General features: G+C 41.1%; 1 protein-coding gene across 5 annotated transcripts in view; it reads right to left on the reverse strand.

Annotated features, from left to right (window-relative positions):
- Nucleotides 1-20,304, reverse strand: part of pde4d (phosphodiesterase 4D, cAMP-specific) — a 284,880-nt gene that overhangs the window by 204,970 nt on the left and 59,606 nt on the right. The window contains exon 1 of one of the 5 annotated variants that reach the window (XM_015972828.3): nt 6,965-7,479. The exons of the other annotated variants lie outside the window; for them this stretch is intronic. Coding sequence (XP_015828314.1) covers nt 6,965-7,263 — 299 coding nt within the window. The 5' untranslated portion in view covers nt 7,264-7,479. Of the gene's footprint in view, nt 1-6,964; nt 7,480-20,304 lie in introns of those variants that run through there. 5 annotated transcript variants of the gene reach the window in all.

The following is a 20,304-nucleotide window of genomic DNA, read 5'->3' on the forward strand; positions in this document are numbered from 1 at the left end:
AGCCACTTGGCACACGTTGCATCACCACCAGTCCTTTCAGGCAAAAATGTTCCGTCACTCTTTCGACATTAGAACAAATATCAGCCGTACGTGTTAAGCAAGCTGGCGCTTCTTATTAATTTTCGACCGAGGCACAGCTTCAGACCTCGTTTCTGTCTGATGTAATCAGCATTCATGTCTCGTTAGGCCGACTTGCAAACACGTCTTGATAGCTGGGGGTTTTAATGTGAAGAAATGCAAACCTCTGCGGTGTTCAACTGGTTCAAATCATGGTTCTGGTGTAAACCGCGCATGCATCACATACCAGAAGTACGTCGGCTCAGGAGAGCCTGGAGTCTAGAGTGGAAAAAGGTTTTCTACTATTTTGTGTGGCCAAGACCGCTGCATGGCTAATCTGAAAGGGTTTTCAATGCAAACGTTCAGTTAAAGGCCAGATGGACTAATTCAATGGTCAAGACAAAGGGTTACATATTAACGCTCTTGGAAAACATGAAGCTTCAGAATACTGTCAACAGCAGCTCTTTAGATTTCATGATACACCTCATTTCTACTAAATTTGTGCATAAACTGAATCCTTTAAATGGCGCTCATCATTCTGATGAATGTTAAATTCATGGTTATTTAATTTAGGGCTGCAGCTATCGAATATTTTTGTAATCGAGTAGTCTATCGAATCTTTTATCGATTAATCGAGTACTCTACTCTTTTGTAAATCATTAAATCAAATAGCATGTTATAAAATATGAAAGACCTCTTAAAATGAGCAAGCAATTGCCAGTTATTCTTCAAGTTTTATTCAAAATTAGTTTTCAAAACGTCAGCACTTCAACTTTACTTCACAGTAAACAAATGCCTGTGCAAAAAATAAGTATGCAACCTGAGCCGATTTTCCCCTCGTGCGAGAATCTGCCAGCACCAGAACCGTTCACAGCGCATGCTCAAACATGGCTCGCCAGCTATTTCCCTGTTAACACGCGTCCGTTTTAATTCCTACACTTTTTCTCACACAATAACAAGGATTGTCGAGAAAGCATGTTTGCCGCGTAGGGATGGGTACCCTTGACATTTGAATCGATTCGGTACTAATTCCCGGTACCTAGGAATCGATACCGGTACTTAACGGAACCAATTTTCGATACTTTTGAATGTTTAATATTTTAATTCTCATTTATAATTAAATATATATTTTTCTCAAGATATAACCATATTTGATAAATATCACGATAAATAACATACAACTGTTTGTATTTTAACATCGTCCTTGTAGTTTTATAAGCTGATAATTAAACTGAAGCAAACATCTTTACTGTGAACTAAATTTACTGTGTGTCTTCATTCCTTTTGCCGTCCTTTTTCATTGATTTTTCCTACTGGGAAGTTAGAATTTCTGAGGAGAAAGCGAACGCACCATTAGATGATAACAATGGTGGCAATGGAAGCTAACATATCAAGCTAACCTTATCTTAAACAGTTTATTTAGCTGCTGGAGCAGATTTAAACGATGATGCCTCACACTTAGATCGTTGTCGCTGGTTTCATTTTCACCCAATCACCCGCCGCATTTAGTAAAGTGAAGCCAAACTTTAGAGAGCGTTCATGTTCTTCCAGTCGGAATTTCAGAGTTCCGAGGAGAAAGCAAACGTACCATTTGCAAAACGGAAGCTAACATGTCAAGCTAACATTATCTTAAACATTCTATTTACCTACCGGAGCAGATTAAGATGAGGATGTCTCACTTAGATTGTTGTCGCTGGTTTCACCATGCTGCTGTTTACAGCTCGCTCGCAGCGACCGATGACATAACGCTCTTGCGCATGCGCAGCTGTCTAGGCAAGTTCTCGTTATGAAGGACGGGTACCGAAACGAGGCACCGTTTCAAATGAAGTGAATCGGTGCTCGATCGGTACTGTGGAATTCGGTCGTTACCTTAAAAAGTACCGAATTCGGTACCCATCCCTAAACATTTATTTACTTTTTCGTTTTCCTCCGCCACTCTCATAAATAACTGTCCTCCTGCAGCAATCCCGAGGAGCAACAGACATCAATAACAACGCAATAAAAAGTCCGACATGTTGTGTAAAAACTGCTATTTTTAGCACATTTTTAGGTCCGAAGTGTTGCTACCAGACGCACGGTGTGAGCTGAAACTGAGTGCTACAAATGAAAAAGTCGCACAGCGTCCGCAGAATATATAGCGGATCCCCGAGTCGGCTTGCAGAAGTGACATTTACACGTGGACGTTTCCTGGTCAGGTGCTGCAGCATGGAGGAATGTGGTGTTGTGGTAGGCTAAATCCATTTTACAGTATTTACACTGGACTACGTTTCCCGCCTTACGACATGAAAAATGGTCCCACACCTTTGACATTTCCAGTCTTTTTCGCACTCCACCGGGGTCCACGTTGTCCGCCATGGCTTAAGAGAAAGTTAAGTTACATTTGCTACTCGCGTGTGCATTCAGTGCAGTGTGTATGTGCGTCACTTGTTTCGGTCCGGGTGAAACATGACCCCGGGCGACTGCAAAGCCATGAATTAATTAAACATGAATTAAACGAAGCCTCGAGGCAGATAATTTGACTCGAGGATTTTTTTGTTCTCCAATTATTCGAGGTACTCGAGGAATTGCTTCAGCCCTAATTTAATTAGACTATTCAATGAGTTAAATGAAAGCCAGTATTCAGCCTGATTGGCAGAGTTGGTGATCGGCTAATCTTAAACTCAACAATCAGATTTTTCACTATGGTTAATTTATGTTAGCAACAACAGCACTTTCGTGTTGAACTCTACAAATAGAATCACAATTTTCACGTTTATCAAAAAGGAGGTTAAAAGATTTGGGTATTCTGGTAATTATAGTTCTTTGAGATAAAGAAACATTTGACAAAACATCATCAGCAGATTAGATCTGTATTAGATTGGTACAGGCCCTGAGACTTCAAACGCTGATCACCTCAGCAGGTGGCAGAGTTGAGCTGTTTAGCAGAGATTAAAATGTATGAAAGTATACATTTTGCAACGACACTAGAAATAATCAAAATTACTTTTGAAAAAGCATATTAAACAAATGTTTTTAAAGGTGCATGAAGCAAGAATGACAACCTGAGGTCAAATTTAGGTACTACAGTCCATGTAACAAAATAAAATAGTACACTCTTAGCCACTCCCCGCACCCCTGCATGAGCTTCATGGCTGCTGCCAGCGATGGCTCAGCGCCAGAAGATTCTAGCTCCTTTCCCATGCAAGCGCGCGCACAGCAGGCAGCCAGTCCTCGCTCCTGTCCGAGTCAGACAAGATGTTTACCCCACTGCATCCATATTGCTAGTGATTTGAGCATGCAGGAAGTAGACACTAGGGCTGCTCGATTATGGCAAAAATAATAATCACGATTACGGTGACTGAAATTGAGATCACGATTATTTAGGACGATTTTTCAATTTATGTTGATTTTATTTGTTTTTATTCAGTCATAAAACTGCTCAGGGCACAATCAGGACAAAAATAAGAAACAAGATGATCACTAAAAGAACTCCTGATTCCCAGGATAAAAAGACCAATATACTTACAGCTCATAGTTTATGACCCAAGGGTTATAGACCTTGGTTTAACTCATTTAAGTCTAACCAGCACAGACCCAAATACCAATATCTTGCAAATACTGACAGTAAGAATTATGCAGTGGCATTTATAACAAATACATGCAAATAAATTGATGTTTACAAAATGTTGCATAACATGTATTGAGTCGTGTCAAGGTGCTGTAGGAGAGTGCACTAGCACCGTGTCCTCAGAGAGATTAGTTATTATTTATCAGCGTGAGGAACTTATTTCTATCTATTTCTACCTTATTTATAAACTATTTATTTACAGGTCCATCAGTTAATGTAATAATTGTCCCAACCACAGCTGCACCCCCCACCCCCCAACCTGGTCTCACAGCAATCAGGGGCAAGCTGCACGTGTGTTTAGCACGCCGCACGCGCACATTTAGCTGTTTTTAGCGGCTCAGGAGTCCGCAGGTACGGTGTGTGTGTCACTCACTCTGGTTAATCCAACAGGGAGCCGACTCTGAGAGCCGTTTCTTTAGCGACTGACACATCACTGCATCATTCCCTTTCCTAATGTCCTGAAGAATGGTCCGGAGCGCACGCGGAGTGTTTAGCTAACCTGCAGGAAATGTCGACGACAGTTATCCAGAAAGTAGCTAAGGGTTACCAGAGATGTTTCTGAGGTGTTCACTGGGTACTTGTAAGTTAAAAAGTCAAGAAGGGGGTCTGAGAAGCTGCTAGAAATAGCGTCAAAGTCGCTAAGTTGGCAACACTGTGGAGGAGCGCTTCATTTGCAACTCAGGGCAGCGCAAGCGGGAGGAGCAAATAATCGGCTTGTTTTGTTTTTTATAATCGTTCAAAACTCAGATCGTAATCGTGATTAAAATTCGATTAATTGAGCAGGTAGCTAAGAGACTGATCGATCCATAGGTGGGAGCGTTGGGCCGGCTAAGAATGGGAGGAAATGCAGGGAAGCAGAAGAAGAAAAAGCGATTGGCTCTGCATGGACAACGCATGGGCAGCAATATAAAGACAAGTGTAAATGCACCTTTACAGGTTAGGCTTAGCATCGCTGTTTTGTGATTGTTTCACTGTAAAATTCACTATTGAAACTCTGCAAATATGTAGTTTTTTCTATATTTGAAAACAGAACTGTACAGAAAAATATTACAGGATGGTACAACTCAAAGTATATACAAAGTATAAATGAATTTATGGAGGAATGACTTCCATCATACACTGCCAGGGTGTTTAGCCCTTGTTCTGCCATCGTTCTGCCTGTACAATTTTTTAAAGGCAAAGTACGTGAGTTTAGCCTCATAAAAGCGTAGAAGGGGCAAATAAAAGCATGCTTGCAAAGTGGAATTGGACTAATTCTGACAATGGTCTTTACACGCTTTCATTTTCTTTAGTTCTTCGTTGTACACGGAGCGATTAAGGGTTTGATGACATGTTTCGACGTTCACTGCCACCTTCGTCAGAGCAACCGCCGGATGCTGAATCAAAAGATGGGCCAAAGAAGGAGACGTGGACCCAGGGCCATGAACAGGGACGAAGGAGTTTACATGCTGGGCCACTCACGGGACACGGGGATCAGCGAAGAAGGAACGGGCAGCAGAGGGCGATATCGTTCTCTGCTGCCCACAGATAAAAGGAAGTGACGTCATCACCATCTGGTGGTTGCTCTGACAAAGGCAGCAGTGCACATGGAAACATGTCAGCAAAGGTAGCAACAAACCCTTATCTGTGTACAACTAAGAACTAAAGAAAATGAAACTGGATAACCAAGGCAGTACGAACGTAACAAAGATCTTTACATGCTGCAAATACGTTTCTTTACTTATTTGCACAGCCCTATTTATAAAAAATTATTACTTCTTGTAATGTGATGTGTATGTATACATTCATAACTCAAAGATTACTCTTTAAAAATGCAGCCAAGGGCAATAAAGTATGGAATATTGCAACAAACATCCATCTGGTGCTCATAAACAACCATTTTAATAACCCTTTTGGGGCCCAGTGTAAGCTTTTCTGTATGTACCGAGCAGCGAGCCTCTTACGTAATTAGTCTCCTGTGTGAAATCTGATTTGTTTGGGTTAATCTAATTGTAGCCTAATTTCCCTCCTGAAGCAAATGTGAATAGCTCTTGAACGACATTCAGTGACTCAGAACTGCATACCTTTTTATTTATTTAACCTTTTATGCATTCTAGAACCAAATTTAGCATCGCACGAGTGTTTTGGTACATCACATCACTTTGTGCTCTCACTCCTCCTCTTGAGTGACTGTTCCGCTAACTGTGACAGGAACCGTTCTGTCTGTCAGCCAGTGCACTTTCTGATGCTGAGCGGCGACTGAACCTGCAGGCGAGTTATCACTCATCCACTCCCGCATCCATGCAAGAAAGAGGACTGACAAGAAACATCCAGCCATCTGACAGAAACTTCCATCTGCAGCATTCACTTAAGCCGATGAGCTGAGGTGACCTTCTCAGATTGCATTACATTTTGTCTTTCCCCCCCCCTCTCTCTCTCTCTCTTCCTCCTCCTCCTTCTTCATTTTCTTCTTTCCGAGAACAAGTCAGTAATTAGAGCAGAAACATTTCCCTGCACACCCCAGCTGTCTGTGAGGATTGATGCTTTTTTGTCCATATGTATCCAGTTCACTACAACTGCTGTTAACATGCCCTAAACTCTGGAGAGCTTAACATCCTATTGTGAGATTCTACAACATCCTCCTGCACAAAGCAATGCAATGTCAAATAATATTTTTTTTTAAATCAGCTAAAACCCCATCTCTGCATCACTAGAAATGCCTGTGTGTGTGTGCAGTTTTGAGGAAACTGCACATATTAAGATGTCCTCTGACCTTTCTCTGTTCAAAGCCAACCAATTACTCCCACTGGTGCTTATCAATGCACAGGAACATGCATCAGTGTCTGCACAGTGTGGCAATTATAGCCTACAGAAAACTGAAAAATATGCGGTATAAATCTAAGCATTCGACTTTAATAACAACTTGGTTGATTAAAATCTTATTTTCGCGTTTTAGGATTGGACATCTCGAGGCTGGCGCGTCTGGATGACCGAAATTAAACAGCTGTGGGGTTTCAATCACAACAATAACGTGTGAGAAGTGGTGATTTATCACCAATTCTATGTTTGTTTATTTATTTCTACATGGAATGCAGTTTCACCATCACGTCTTGGCAAATTTCAGGGTGAGATTAAATAAAAAGTGATGTAAAACCGAGTTCAAAATCCTGGCCAAAGTTAAATACAAGCTGCTAATTCGCTCTAACGCACGAGGCGGGCTCCCAACGCCCATCTTCACCGAGGACAATTAAATAATAATCACAACCCAGCAGATGAAGAAGCTGTTTGGCTTTTATTTTATTTATTTATTTCGTTTCTTACCGTCGAAGACCTTGAAAAGACGACGGCCACGACATCCTGGACTTCTTCAGCCCGGGTCGGTGGCCCGTGTCCACTGCGTAAGTCCGGTCCATGTTCCTCGGGTTGAGGTATCTCTCGGTGTCCGAAAAGCCTCTTTGTCTCACGCGGTTGTTCTTGCGCACTGCCAGCGCGTGGTGGAGCGGAGAGAGCGTCGCCTGGTTCTGCTGCCTCCACAGATGTTTGGGCGCTTTTGCGCTCACGCCTGTTCCGCCGCCGGCCACCAAAGACCCCGTCCCCACCTTCCCACAAGCAGCTTCCATCCTCCTCCTCTCGTTAGTTTAAAAAATATTAATATATAATTTTTTCTTATTTAACACTTTTGTTGCATTAGATTTAAAGCTATTTAAAAAGGGGGGAGGGGAAGTGGCAACTCCAAGTCAGGTGTTTTGAGGGAAATAAATAATATTATTGCAAGTTTTATTAAGTTACTAGATATTCCGCGTCCGGATTGTTCAACTTTATGGTAAAAATCACGAGCGAGCACAGCAGGAGCCAAACATCGATCCATTTACGCATAACGAGGCAGGAGTTCAATAACTGCGGCTTGGAACAGGGCAACGAGTCCCTGAAGTCAGGCTACGGAGGAGGAATTGATAGCTGAGTCCGGACTCCATGTGCTCCCCGCTTCCTCCATGCGCGTCCATGTCTGCTAAGTGCTTGCTGCAGCAGATGTTCAGTGCAGGACAGGACAATGCGCTCAGTCTCTCCGCAATTTGCAAACTTCTGACTGTGAAGCCATCCAGACATGACCACGACGCTCCTTCCCCTTCCTTTCTCGGGCGTCCTGCAAGAAGCAAAGCGCCGACGGGATACAGGGAACAGGAAAAATGCATAAAACATGAGGGACCCACCCAAAGCACCTCCCCTCAAAATCCTCCGTGAGTGCCAAGCAGGATGTGGGAGTGGGCAGTGAGCCAGGTGACCATCAAAAAAGAAACAAATGCATCAGTTCCACTTTTAAAAACGAGCACGACAGCCAATTAACACGTGCAAGTGATCCTCACAGGTCAGGAAGTCTATCCTCCATTTGTCATCAGTTTCACATCAGAGGTAGGGACTGCATGCAAAATATTTCCTCCATCCCTCCCTGCAGCACAGGTTAAGCACATTACTCAGGACACTCACGATATTAGGAATGTAATCTCATGTGCTTTTGCAGCAGAAGTGTAATCCTCCCTGAACAAGGTGACTGCACAGAAGCGGCAGGGCGACACAAAGAGCAAAAGAGAGTATGTCATGCACGCAAGGTCACGGGCGGACTTTGTAATGTTCCAGGTTTAAGGTTAACTGTTCCCCTGCAAAGATACACAGCTGAGAGTGAATTACTCAAAAGCTCAGTGTTACGCCAACGTAAACATCTCTAATTGGTTCAGTTTTATTTTGTTTATTGCACAGACTGAGTGGGACCATCGGACTGGAGCAATAGGGTTGTGGCTGAAGGTAAGTATGGTGCAATCAATAAGTAGTGATTTATCCTGACTGCTCCAGCACTGAGCTCATTATCAGGTTATCAGGTGCGCCTGACTGATTCACATCAGCTAGTTTACGTTAGCTGAAACTATTTAATCAAACCTTCCAGATTTTAATTATGATCGGCACAGTCTCAAAAGAAATAAATGAATATTTGTTTGTGCATAAATATTTTTCCCTGGAAATTAGGTTTAGGCTGATGTTCTTTTACACGTAGCAGAAAGAAACCAATCAGTTCCTCACAGTGAGCAAAGCTGGGTTTTAATTGAGTGGGGAAAACAGTGCTTGTATTCTTTTGGAATCAAGGGGGAAGGAAGTGCACACAAATCTCAGTCTGAATCCAAATGAATGTGTTTGTGTGTAAACATCTATGAGATAAGAAAGAACAGTTTACTGTCGGTCGTCCCAATAGCTTCAACAATTTGATGCACAGCACTTTTATTTATCTCTGAGTGCCTCGCCAGTTCATCTGCATTAAGATTCAGCATTTGCATGTTTTATCATAACTGATTCTTTCAGTTCGTGTTTATTTTTGTTTATCCAACCTTGCCTTTCATGCAAATAGAAAGTCACATTTAAATGCATGTTTAAAAAGCTGAATGTTTCATCATTTGTTGTGATTAAAATTAGGGACGCTACGATACCACTTTTTCCAAACCGATACGATACCGATGCTGGGATCCGAGTACTCGCCGATACGGATTGCCAATACCGATACTTCTACCACACACAAAAAATGCAATGATTTGGAATACAGATTTTATTTTCTTCTCTGTTTTCAACAGGAAAAAACTGTGAGGTAGATAAAAAGTAAAATATATGAATGGAAATCGTCACAAAACTAAAATATTAGGTGAACAGAAATGACAAGTTACAGTGAAGCCATTTTGAAGCAACTGCATTGGTATCGGTTCCTGGTATCGGTTAACTTTTACCGATACTGGTATCGGTATCGGCACTGATACCGATACCAGTATCGTATCGGTGCATCCCTAATTAAAATACTCCCCTGAGATGTGTCACTTGATTCTACAAGTTATGACAATGTTTTGAACTTTTTAAGGCTGTATACAAACATGGTTGGGGTTTTGTAAAACCATTGCAAATATCTTCCCCTTCACATAAAAAAAGGAGAGAGAGAGAGGGTCACCACCTTGTTTTCAGCTAAGATAAATAACAAATCAAGGCATTATGAAGCACATTTATAGGCATGCCAAGGCTGTAGGAGGCAGTAGTTCCCAAAAATGGTGGCATGTTTGCCGAAAAACATTCTTTGGACATGAAAAAACTCAGCGGCGCGCAGTAACCATCCTTATGTCGTCCATTTCCTGTGTTCTTCTACAAACAGCAGAAGTTAAGTTAGTAAAAACAAGCATGTGAGTCTTAACACAGATCGTACCTCGATTATTTACATCCACAACAAATGCTGACGACGTAGAAGTAGCAAATGTCCACCTTGGTTGGAGGTTTTTTTGAAAGAGTAGGTTTTGGTGCCATTTGTATTTACTTTTGTGTCAATGACTGGCAAACTCAAAGAAGCTTTGAAGGTTTGAAGGATGGTCTAAGGCTGCTTGATTTTAGAAAGAATGAATATTGAAATTATGATGTAATTTGTCATAGAGCAAGAAAACGGGCAAATTTACAGATGTATTCACTTTGATTTGGTCAGGGTTCGAACTGTGGGGGAGGGGAGCCCGGCTCCCCCAAAAGGGGAGGTAATTAGGTGGATGCCAGTTCGGGTAAATTCAGCATACTGGTGCACTGCTAAGCATTCTTTTGGTTCTTTGAATATGAAAAAAATAAACTTTGCAACTTGAAAAGTTTAACCTATGTACAACAAAAACAGTTTGAGTTTTTCAGATCGATTGTTACCTCTGTCAGAGAAAATACATCTAAGCGTTTTAACCAGATTTAAGCAGTGATTACACATAAAAATCCCTTAAGCTTTTAGCCCAAATCAAAAATACTGCCTTGTAACTCATCTGTTTGCAGCATATTCACAAAGTATTTGAATTACATCACAACTTGTTTACAAATGACTTATTTAATTCACTATTAGGTGGCCAAGGCCTCTCACGTTTCTGTCACTTTCTGTCTCGCTGCACCTAAATTCCAGCCTCCTGTGACGACTCCTCTGACTATTCTGAGAGAAAATTTGTCGTGCAGATTTTTCCAACAGGTTCAAAAGTCAAGTGACACGAGTCTGAGGCCCGCTGACTCAAGCAAGGAAATTCAACCAATATTTCTAAACATCCCCATTAAAAATTCGTCCTCAGCAGTCACAGCCCACTTGGCATTTGTAATGCTGACATTGCCACATTTTTCTTGCAATGAGGATTTAATATACCATTCAGCCTCAGGTCCTCTACAATTAGTCATGTTTTAAAGGCATACATATTGGCTAGTTGCACAAGGATGACAAAGACACTAAGAAAGTTTTTTTCCTGTCCTGTAAAAAGTAGATCAAGAATATTTTGTACTTTTTACAATAAACAGTGGTCTAATTAAGCTGCCAGCAGTGTCATAAAACTCTCTTGAAAGTTAAAGTTATGGCATTGAATGGCACATTTTCCACTCTGAATCCTATATTTTATGTTCCTCTCCAAGTATCCTTGCTGATTAATTGATAAATCGAGGTTGAAGCACAAATAAGATATGGTCCTCATTAAAACTCTTCGTCCCATGCTCCTTCCCTATTAATCCATTTATATTTGTTTAATTGTCCTCAAAGTCCTGTTAAAAAAATACCAGAACTTACTTTGAAAGAATTTAACATGATGACAAGAGGATGAAATGGAGAGGCTCAGGAGAGCGTCGTTTTCACACGTGGACCAGCCACCGCAGAGTCCTGACCTGAACTAAAATAAGAATCTAGAACGCGCTAAAAAGGGCATTAGTGCACAACAGTAGGACTTCCTCATTAGCAGCGAAACACAATCATGGTCCAACAAAAACACTTTGAGGCAGAACAAGCATCTAAATTTCAGGAACTGGTTTTGCAAAAATTATTTTTTTAAATCTATCCAAGTTGTTATGTAATAAAAGACAAGAAGAAACATTGATAAAACAGAAAATAATCTGTAAGAAACAAGAAAGGTTGCGAACAATGGACCAATTCTTTATATAAATGAAAATCACATTGACTTTGTGTTGAGCTAACGTCGCTAACTTTTTAGTGTGGTCAGCTCAGTTTTCTGATGGAAGCTTGTAGTCATTCAAACAGATGTTGGGCTGCTTCAGCATATCCATCCATCCATTTTCTTTACCCGCTTATCCACGCAGGGTCGCATGGGGGCTGGTGCACATCTCCAGCAGTCTTGCATATGTCCTCACGTTTTCTTGATACTATCACAGTTTCTTTAATATTGACTGTTTCTAGATACCATTTTGTCTGAATGTGTGAAAATGTATTCCTTTTTAGAAAATAGCTTTTCTATTTTTGTTTTTTTCTTAAGCCGGGCGTACACTGTGCGACTTTTTCACTCGCAGCGTTCAGCTTCAGCTCAAACTGTACGACTTCCTCGCAGAGCAGATCTCACGAGTCGTGTGCTCACACTGCACGACCCAGTTCTCGCATGCGACCTGACTGCTCACACTGTACGTCTGGTAGCAACACATCGGCCCTAAAAATGTGCTAAAAATAGCAGTTTTTACTCAACACGTCAGACTTTTTTGTCTTGCCTGTTGTCCTTCGGGAGTGCTGCAGGAGGACACACAGGGATTTATGGGGGTTGGATGAGGAAACGAAATAAAGAAAGTAAATATGTGTTTTGTGATCAGTTTAATTTGACATGAACACGACAAACACGCTTTCTTGACAATCTTTGTGAGTAAAAAAACATGTAGAAACAAAACCGCACAGCGTGTGTTATTAGGGAAATAGCGAGCGACCGGCCGGCGTTGATGCAGGATCGCGCGCGCATGCGCCGTGAGCGGTTCTGATACTTTTTGGATCGTAGCTGCTCGCAGCTGCTCGCAGCGCCGCTTCAACAGTGCGATACCCTCACGAGGGACGAGCGAAATATTAAACACACCAGAAGTCCGTGCGACCTCACGACTGCTGATCGGCGGCTGGTCACGTGGTGTTAATCGCCTCTCGTAACCCCCTGTACACTACACGACCGCTCGGCGCAAAACTCGCCCCGATGTCGTGGCTTCTCGCACGACTGGAAAATCGGCTCAAAAAAGTGAAAAAGTCGCACAGTGTACGCCCGGCATTAGTCTACCTAATTAGTTTCCAATCAATTCAACTCAATTCAATTCAAAAATACTTTATTAATCCCAGAGGGAAATTGATTTCAGTCTATGAATTTAATGTCTGATAAAGATAATCTAAGATAGCTCACTGTTCTTTGCTGAATAGTTTTAATTTAGTCCCATTGGGTGATTTTCCTAGCCTATAAATCTAGGCAGACAGTTGCAGAAGCAAAATGAGTTTGCTCTACGCGTGGGTCTAAACATGCTCCATTGGAACCTCAGCAGCCCAGACCAGTCTGGTGGGCCAATCACAGCACTCCGTTGGCTTGGTGGGCCAATCACAGCACTCCATTGGTTTGGTGGGCCAATCACAGCACTCCATTGGCTTGGTGGGCCAATCACAGCACTCCATTGGCTTGGTGGGCCAATCACAGCACTCCATTGGTTTGGTGGGAGGGGTGTTACTGCAACTGAGCAAAACTAAGATGGCGTCGGCTTGTTTTTGAAAGAGCTTCGACATCAGCTTTGGACTATGTAAACTTAGGCTTCAATTTGAGTCAAGAGTAGATAGCGGTTCTTAAGTTCTTTGTTTAGAAAAAGTGTGTATTCATGCCTTTTTTGACAGTGTATAGAGGACTGCCCTGTTGACTGACATTCGTAGCAGTGAGTACATCATGTTGTTCATTGTTTGATAGCATGTGGAGATAGTTTGAAAGACAACTGTAGTTCCTGCCGCACGACTGAGAGCAATCCATGTGTCGTGGTCAGACTATGTTCACATATTGTATGTATAAGACACCTTGCCAGGCTAGGGTTTTCCAACATGAATGACCTGTTTAAGGTCAAAGGTCAGGCATTCTTCTTTAGGATTTTCTGACAGAGGACAGGATTAGTGGATCCATCAATTACAAATAAAAACCCATGTCCTGAATCAGCAAAGCAGCCCCTGACCACCACAATGTTTGACTTTTGGTATGATGTAATTTATCTGAAATTCACCAGATCTGTTGGGATCAATTCTGACACATATCTTTCCAAATTGCAACCTGTGGATCCATCTATCATTCATTTTTAGTCTAGATATTCCCAGTACATCCTGGAACGTGAGGGGTGCGCCAGTATTCTTCTTTATTTTTCTATCATCTCTATTTTATCTTATTTTTTATTTAATCTTTATTTAACCAAATGTTGGCCTATTGGCCAGATGGAGATCTAGCCACAAGCCAAAACAAGATAAAACAGTTACATGTAGACAAAGGACTGTTCTCACATATAATATGAACAAGCAATCAAAACAGACTAAAAACAGTCTTCAAGTCCTCAGAAGCACATTGATCAGAAACTATTGATTGCAATGAATTGTTGAAGATAGATAATGGAATGTAGGCAGTGAGCTTTGGGGATTTTTGCAGCTCATTCCAGTCGTTGGAAGCAGCAAACTGGAATGAGGAGCAGCCAAAGAGGTGTGAGCTTTGGGAATAACCATAGAGATTAAGTTACTGGAACGTAAATTGCGCTGGTTGTTGGAAGTGATGAGTAATGAGCGAAGATATGACAGTGTTCTACCGATGATTGTTTTGTATATGAACTGATACCAATAAAACAACCTGCGGGAATGGAGTGATGGCCAGTTAACGAGTGAGTACAGATCACAATGATGTGTAGTGAACGGGGCACCAGCGATGAAATGGATTGCTGAGTGCTAAATGACATCGAGTTTATGAAGAAGTTATTTGGAAGCTGTTCTATAAATGATGTCACCGTATCTAAGATGGGAAGGATTGTCACTTTGACCCAGGTTTGCTTTGCAGAATAAGTAAAGGATGACCTGTAGCGGTATAGAAACCCAATTCTTGACTTGACTTTAGAAAGTAAAGAATTAATGTGAATGTCAAATGAAAGTGTGCTGTTAAGCCAGATACTTATAGGAACTGACTGACAAGTTGTAGTTCTGGGCCATCCAGGGAAACAATACTATGGTGGAAAGTTGATTGCGGTAAGTTACAGTTGAAGATCATGAACTTTGTTTCACTTGTGTTTAAATGAAGATGAAGGTTGGAGAAAGCGTGCTGAAGATGATTAAAGCTGTGCTGAAAGGAGGACAAAGCTGCATTCAAGGAAGAACTGCATGCACATAAAATGGCATTATCTGCATATAAATGTATTTGGGAACTGTCAACAGCATGAACTAGGTTATCAATATAGATTTTGAATAAGGTTGGGCCCAGTATCAAACCTTGAGGTACACCCATAGATAGAGGTAGAGGATCAGATTGGTAAGCCTTTGTTGTACTGTTCTCACTATTTGCGTACAGCCTAAGATATAACTTCTAAACCATGCCACGGATGCCCGGGAAAGTCCTATATGTTTGAGCCTGCTAAGTAAGATGTTATGGTCGACAGAGTCAAAGGCTTTAGCCAAGTCAACAAACACAGCCGCAAGGATGTTAGCAGTAGCTCGGGCTAGCATTGTTTCGCAGTTAGCATTACCGTTACCAACGTTTATATATTGCAGAGTCTGCAATGTATGCAATGCTGATGGTGAAGTGGGTTGGGACATGAAAATTTAAGTGTGTGTTGCAACTTATGTTGTGTTAAACCAGCTTTTCTCACAGGTTTTCTAACGTTTACATGTTTACGAATTTACAAAGGAAAGCAGGTCAGAGACAACGGGTGTTTTGGTACAGTAGAGACAGCAAGGTAAATTTGGTTTTATATTCTAGGACACCTTTAATACTAATTATGAAATAAACATGTAAACTACATTCTACTTGACTGTGAAAAAAAGGTTAGAAAGGTAAAAATGTGCAAATCTGTGACACATTTATCTAGAAACAGAAATGTCACAATGAATTTGTTCCTGATAACCAAACAGCTTGTGTGGCACATTCATGGTGAAAATGGCTTTGACTGCTTGAAATACAATTTAGAAATTAGTCCCAGTTCCTTTTTGTTTTTGTATTTTCTATGTTCACAGCACTTTATACGTATTTTCTAATCAAAGCGACTGAACATCTCCAGGACCTTTTAATAAGCAGAACCTTACTGCGCATCTCTGGATGGTTTGTTCAGTCCTTTAAAAAGATCTCACCATCCATGCTAAAACCGGAGAGGGAGAAAACCAAAACTGGGGCAGAAGAAAAGGGAGGAAATGGTAAGCGGATGCATTTTCTCTCTTATCTGTCATATCAGGAGCCACAGAGCAGTCTTATTCTGGCACATCTTTGTGTATAAGTGGGAATCTGAGTGTTTTGAAGCATGCCATCGTGATCAAAGATGAGTCAGAGAGGACCATCGCCTTCCCCCGGGTTAACAAGAGGATTCTGTGCTGTTCCCAAGAAAACAACAGGGGATTTCCATCAAAATTAAGCTTTGACAACGGACTTCACAGTCTTTCCAACCGCCTGGCTGTATTCTTCTTCTCCAAGTACAATTGTGATTTCCCCACTGGTCTCTGATGCAGAATTCTGTTGGACACATTTGTTGCCGTCGCCCTTTAGAGAGTAAAACTGGTTGGAGAGTTTGTGTTTGTCTGTGCCAAACTTCATTTCATCAACACTGCTTTGATACTTTCTCAAAAATCCTCCTGAAAGAGATCATTCTTCTCCAAGTTGGCTTTAGTTTCACAAACATGTTGTACTGCGTCACATTTTTTGTTATTTCTGTTTTACACACGTAAAATCTATCAAACATTTTATTCACAATAGACACGAATCCTTGTTTTACATTAAAAAAACATTTATTTTTATATTTAATATCGAATTAAAACATTTCTGTGATTTACAGTTAAGATTAGTAAGGCACAGAGGTGAAAAACAGAAATCTGTTAGACTGCAGTGTTTGATGAGTCACGCTGTTTGAAGCCAGATGGAGACCCGTTTAAATATCACTGCTTTGCATGTTATTAGTCCACTAAACAGCGAGGAGGCTTTGCACCGCAGCCAAACCAATTTGTTACTTCCTATACGATGCTGTCGGTTCTTGCGTAATAAATCTGAATTTTCTGAGCCTTGGAGGTTGTTTGGGGAAGGCACATCTTGTCACGCGTACTTTTATTTTCTGTGTTTATACTTTTTGTCTCTCAACCTGGGACAATAAAGTTGCAAAAATCAAGATATGATCTGAAAACCATTTATTTCTGTCAATAAAAAGAGACTTGACTGTTCAATCTTTTCATAGTATATTTTATTTAGCAGATTTAGTCCCATTGGGGGGCGACGGCGGCACAGGAGTAAAGTGCTCGCCCCGTAATCGGAAGGTTGCTGGTTTGAGCCCCGCTCAGTCTGTCGCTGCCGTTGTGTCCTTGGGCAAGACACTTAAAGAGCAAGTCACCCCCTACCAGAGTATTGCTCTGCTCCCACGTCCTGTTTGAAAAATGCAACAAGTGCTGTTGCCTAGCAGACCTAGAGGGCAGAGCCACCAACAAATACACACACACAGACTCACAACGACATTGTGACATCATATGGTACCAGCTAACGTTCTAGGGTACCTCTTAGCCAATAGCGATGGCAGATTTAAATTCAAATGCAGTGCAGAGTTTTTACCTGACAACGGCACAACACTGACAGTTTTAGGCTGAAAATTAAAATTTTAAGTAAAATGCACTAAAGTGCAAAACTATTGACTACACGTGTCACTACATGTGTCACTACACGACCGCAGCACGATTAGACACACATTTATACAGTTTATCAGGGGAAAAAAGTTGATTTGGGGATGACTTGGTCTTTAACCCACGTTGCCTGCTGGTGGTGGTCAGAGGAACCGGTGGCGCCAGTGCTCGGCAGCCTCGCCTCTGTCAGTGCGCCCCAGGGCAGCTGTGGCTACATCGTAGCTCATCCCCACCCGTGTGTGAAAGGGTGAATGACTGATTGTGTTGTAAAGCACCTTGAGGGGTTCCAGGACTCTAGAAGGCGCTATATCAAATACAGGCCATTTTACCATTTACCATTTGTTTGCTTCAGGCGTCTTTAACCCTTCATAGGGCACTCATTGAAACCCTGCATTGATTGATGGAATGGCGTCATGGAGTAAACCGTGACTTGCTTGGTCTCTGATGATTATTTGAGTGAAATCCCGCAATTCTATGAGTTTGTGAAAAGGCACACCGACATAATTTACGATGTGAGTGGAAATGTCTAAATAGGGACATCGGCCCTATAAAGGGTTGAACCCTAAATATTGTGATTAGTGAAGGTCTCTTCTGCGGAAGAGGCAATTTTTCATATAGCACCTTTAAAGATAAAAGTCACAAGGCACTTCGAAAGAACAAAAAATAACATTTAAAAAGGATTTTTAAAAGATATTATAAATATGATATATTTATATAATCAATATAAAATCATGATTTTAAAATGATTAAAAGGTGGAAAATTAAATTGTTTGAAAAGGATCCTGAAAAGGCAACAATGCTGGAGTGTACCAGAGAGTATCATAACTAATCCACACGGTTTCACACAACCCTCTTTATTTTGTTTATTCTATGCACTCTTAATAAGGTCTGCTCCTGCAGAACACACTCTTCTCAGTCCAGCATGACTTTAAGTACAACTTTCCAGTTTCCCAATAACACCAAACATGTTTGACCCAGTTAAAAAGTAATTTGCTCTTTTTCAATCTTCAACAGAATTTTCTACAAATCTCTTCAAAATGTCCAGAGTCCTTATTCTGCTCCAATTTGAATCATTTTATGTTATAAAGAGATGCTAACCAGAAGAGTACAGCGCCTACTGGATCTAAGGGAATTCCTCTTTGATCAGGGTCGAGTTGATTCGGTGTCCACCCAGAATAACAAAATTCACCAGACATGAATTATTCCAATAGCTGTATTTTGAAACACAACAATGTGTTGTTTTCTGTTCCTTTTGCCTTTATCATTCACAAATCAGAGTTTCAAAAGACCAAATTGCAGCAGAGCCCCATTTCTCGCTCACATATATGGTTGAAATAACAGAAATGGCAAATCCAATGAGAGTTAGAATTTACCCTTGGTCATTGATTTTTATTCCCTTTTATTAAAAATGTATCTTTTTTCATCTCCATTTGTTATTCTGTGTGTTCTCCATCAACCTTTATTCTCTATGCTTTGGGTTCCTGTTGATGTTGAAGTTTCTGTTTCTGCCTCAGGTTGAATGACTCTACACATCTCAGTGACATCCTGGCAGTGGTCTTTCTTTGTGGAGACAGGATTTTCTTCGCATGCATGCGTGGGTTTTCCCCAAGTAGCCTAGTTCCCTCCCATAAACCAAACACATGCATGTTGGGTTTAAGCATTAAGTCATGTTGGGCAAAAGTGTTTTTGAAATATGATTGGTCACTCTGAGTTGCATAGGCATGCTGAATGAGAAAATGGTTTTCTACTCCTATCACCTGCTTAAGCAACCCCCCAAAAATTAATAATAATAATAATAATAATAATAGAGAAATGGTTGAGTCAGAGAAAGCCACATAGATCTCATCATTCTGTAAAATAAGCATCCATGGACTCATCCTCCTTGACTCATGACTGTGGAGGTTGTGTTGACTTAATCACAGACATATAGGTAGGACTGGTGCTTCCTATTGGACCTGGTGTAGCAGCAGTCCGCCATCTTGGATGAGTCCCCATTTGTCCCCAGTGCATTTATCTCCACTGAGAAAGGTGCTTACCCAGCTAAAAAATACATTTTATTATGCCCCCCCCCCTTTTTTTTTACAAAGTCAGACATATAGTATGGCATGATAATTAAAATATAAATATAATTTAACTAAATAAATTAAAATACAAAATCCCAACAGGTAGGCTACAAAAGTCAATAGTAATCCCACTGGATCTGTTTTCAATAGTACAACTGTTGTTGCAACGGCAGGCACACAATTGCTCACTCTGTGTTGGGTTGGGAGCGTGAGGAACCCACCCAATATGGCGGTGAATATGTCATGCTCTCCAGCACCCAATGGAGCTTCTACGTATTCATGTCCATGGATTTAATGTCCAGGAGAGAGTAGAGCACATCTTAGCTAGTAGAAGCTGTCAGTTAGCAATAGCAGTTCCACAACATTACAGAAGCTATTCAGGCTTGTGTTATTTGTGAAGATAAAACATCTATGTTGCAATTTTTACCAAAGAAAGAAGGGTGACACGGGGCAGTGGAAGAGTCACGTTACTGTTAGCCAATCAGAGGTGAGATTAATTCATATCATGAATATTGATGAGTAGTACTCCAAATCCTGCCATTTTCTGATGCCCACTCCTCCGACTACCTTCCTGAAACAGGAGCACCACAGCTTTTTCTACAGAGATCGACTTACGAGACATTTATTTAAACCAGAGAACACTGCAGATGCATTGAAACAAGTGAATGACTCTTTTGAACATTATCTTTTACCAGAAAAGTGTTGTTGTTTTTTTCTCCATCCAGAAACATTCAGAAGGAAGTAGCTCAGAGACGTAGACTATAGCCATATTGCTGATTGGAGTCCTGATATAGCTAAACTCTGTATCTGTGAAGAAGGTGCTCTTCTTTAGACGAACAAAGCAGAATTTATTGATCTTTTGATTGATTGGTCACTTTTGTCTGGCTGAGCTTTGGATACAATTGATTACGTTTCTTCGGAGCGTGGCAGAGAGCCGTACACAATCCCTCGTGGAA

Source organism: Nothobranchius furzeri, chromosome 17, assembly GCF_043380555.1.
Source record: "Nothobranchius furzeri strain GRZ-AD chromosome 17, NfurGRZ-RIMD1, whole genome shotgun sequence".
NCBI classification, from domain to species: Eukaryota; Metazoa; Chordata; class Actinopteri; order Cyprinodontiformes; family Nothobranchiidae; genus Nothobranchius; species Nothobranchius furzeri.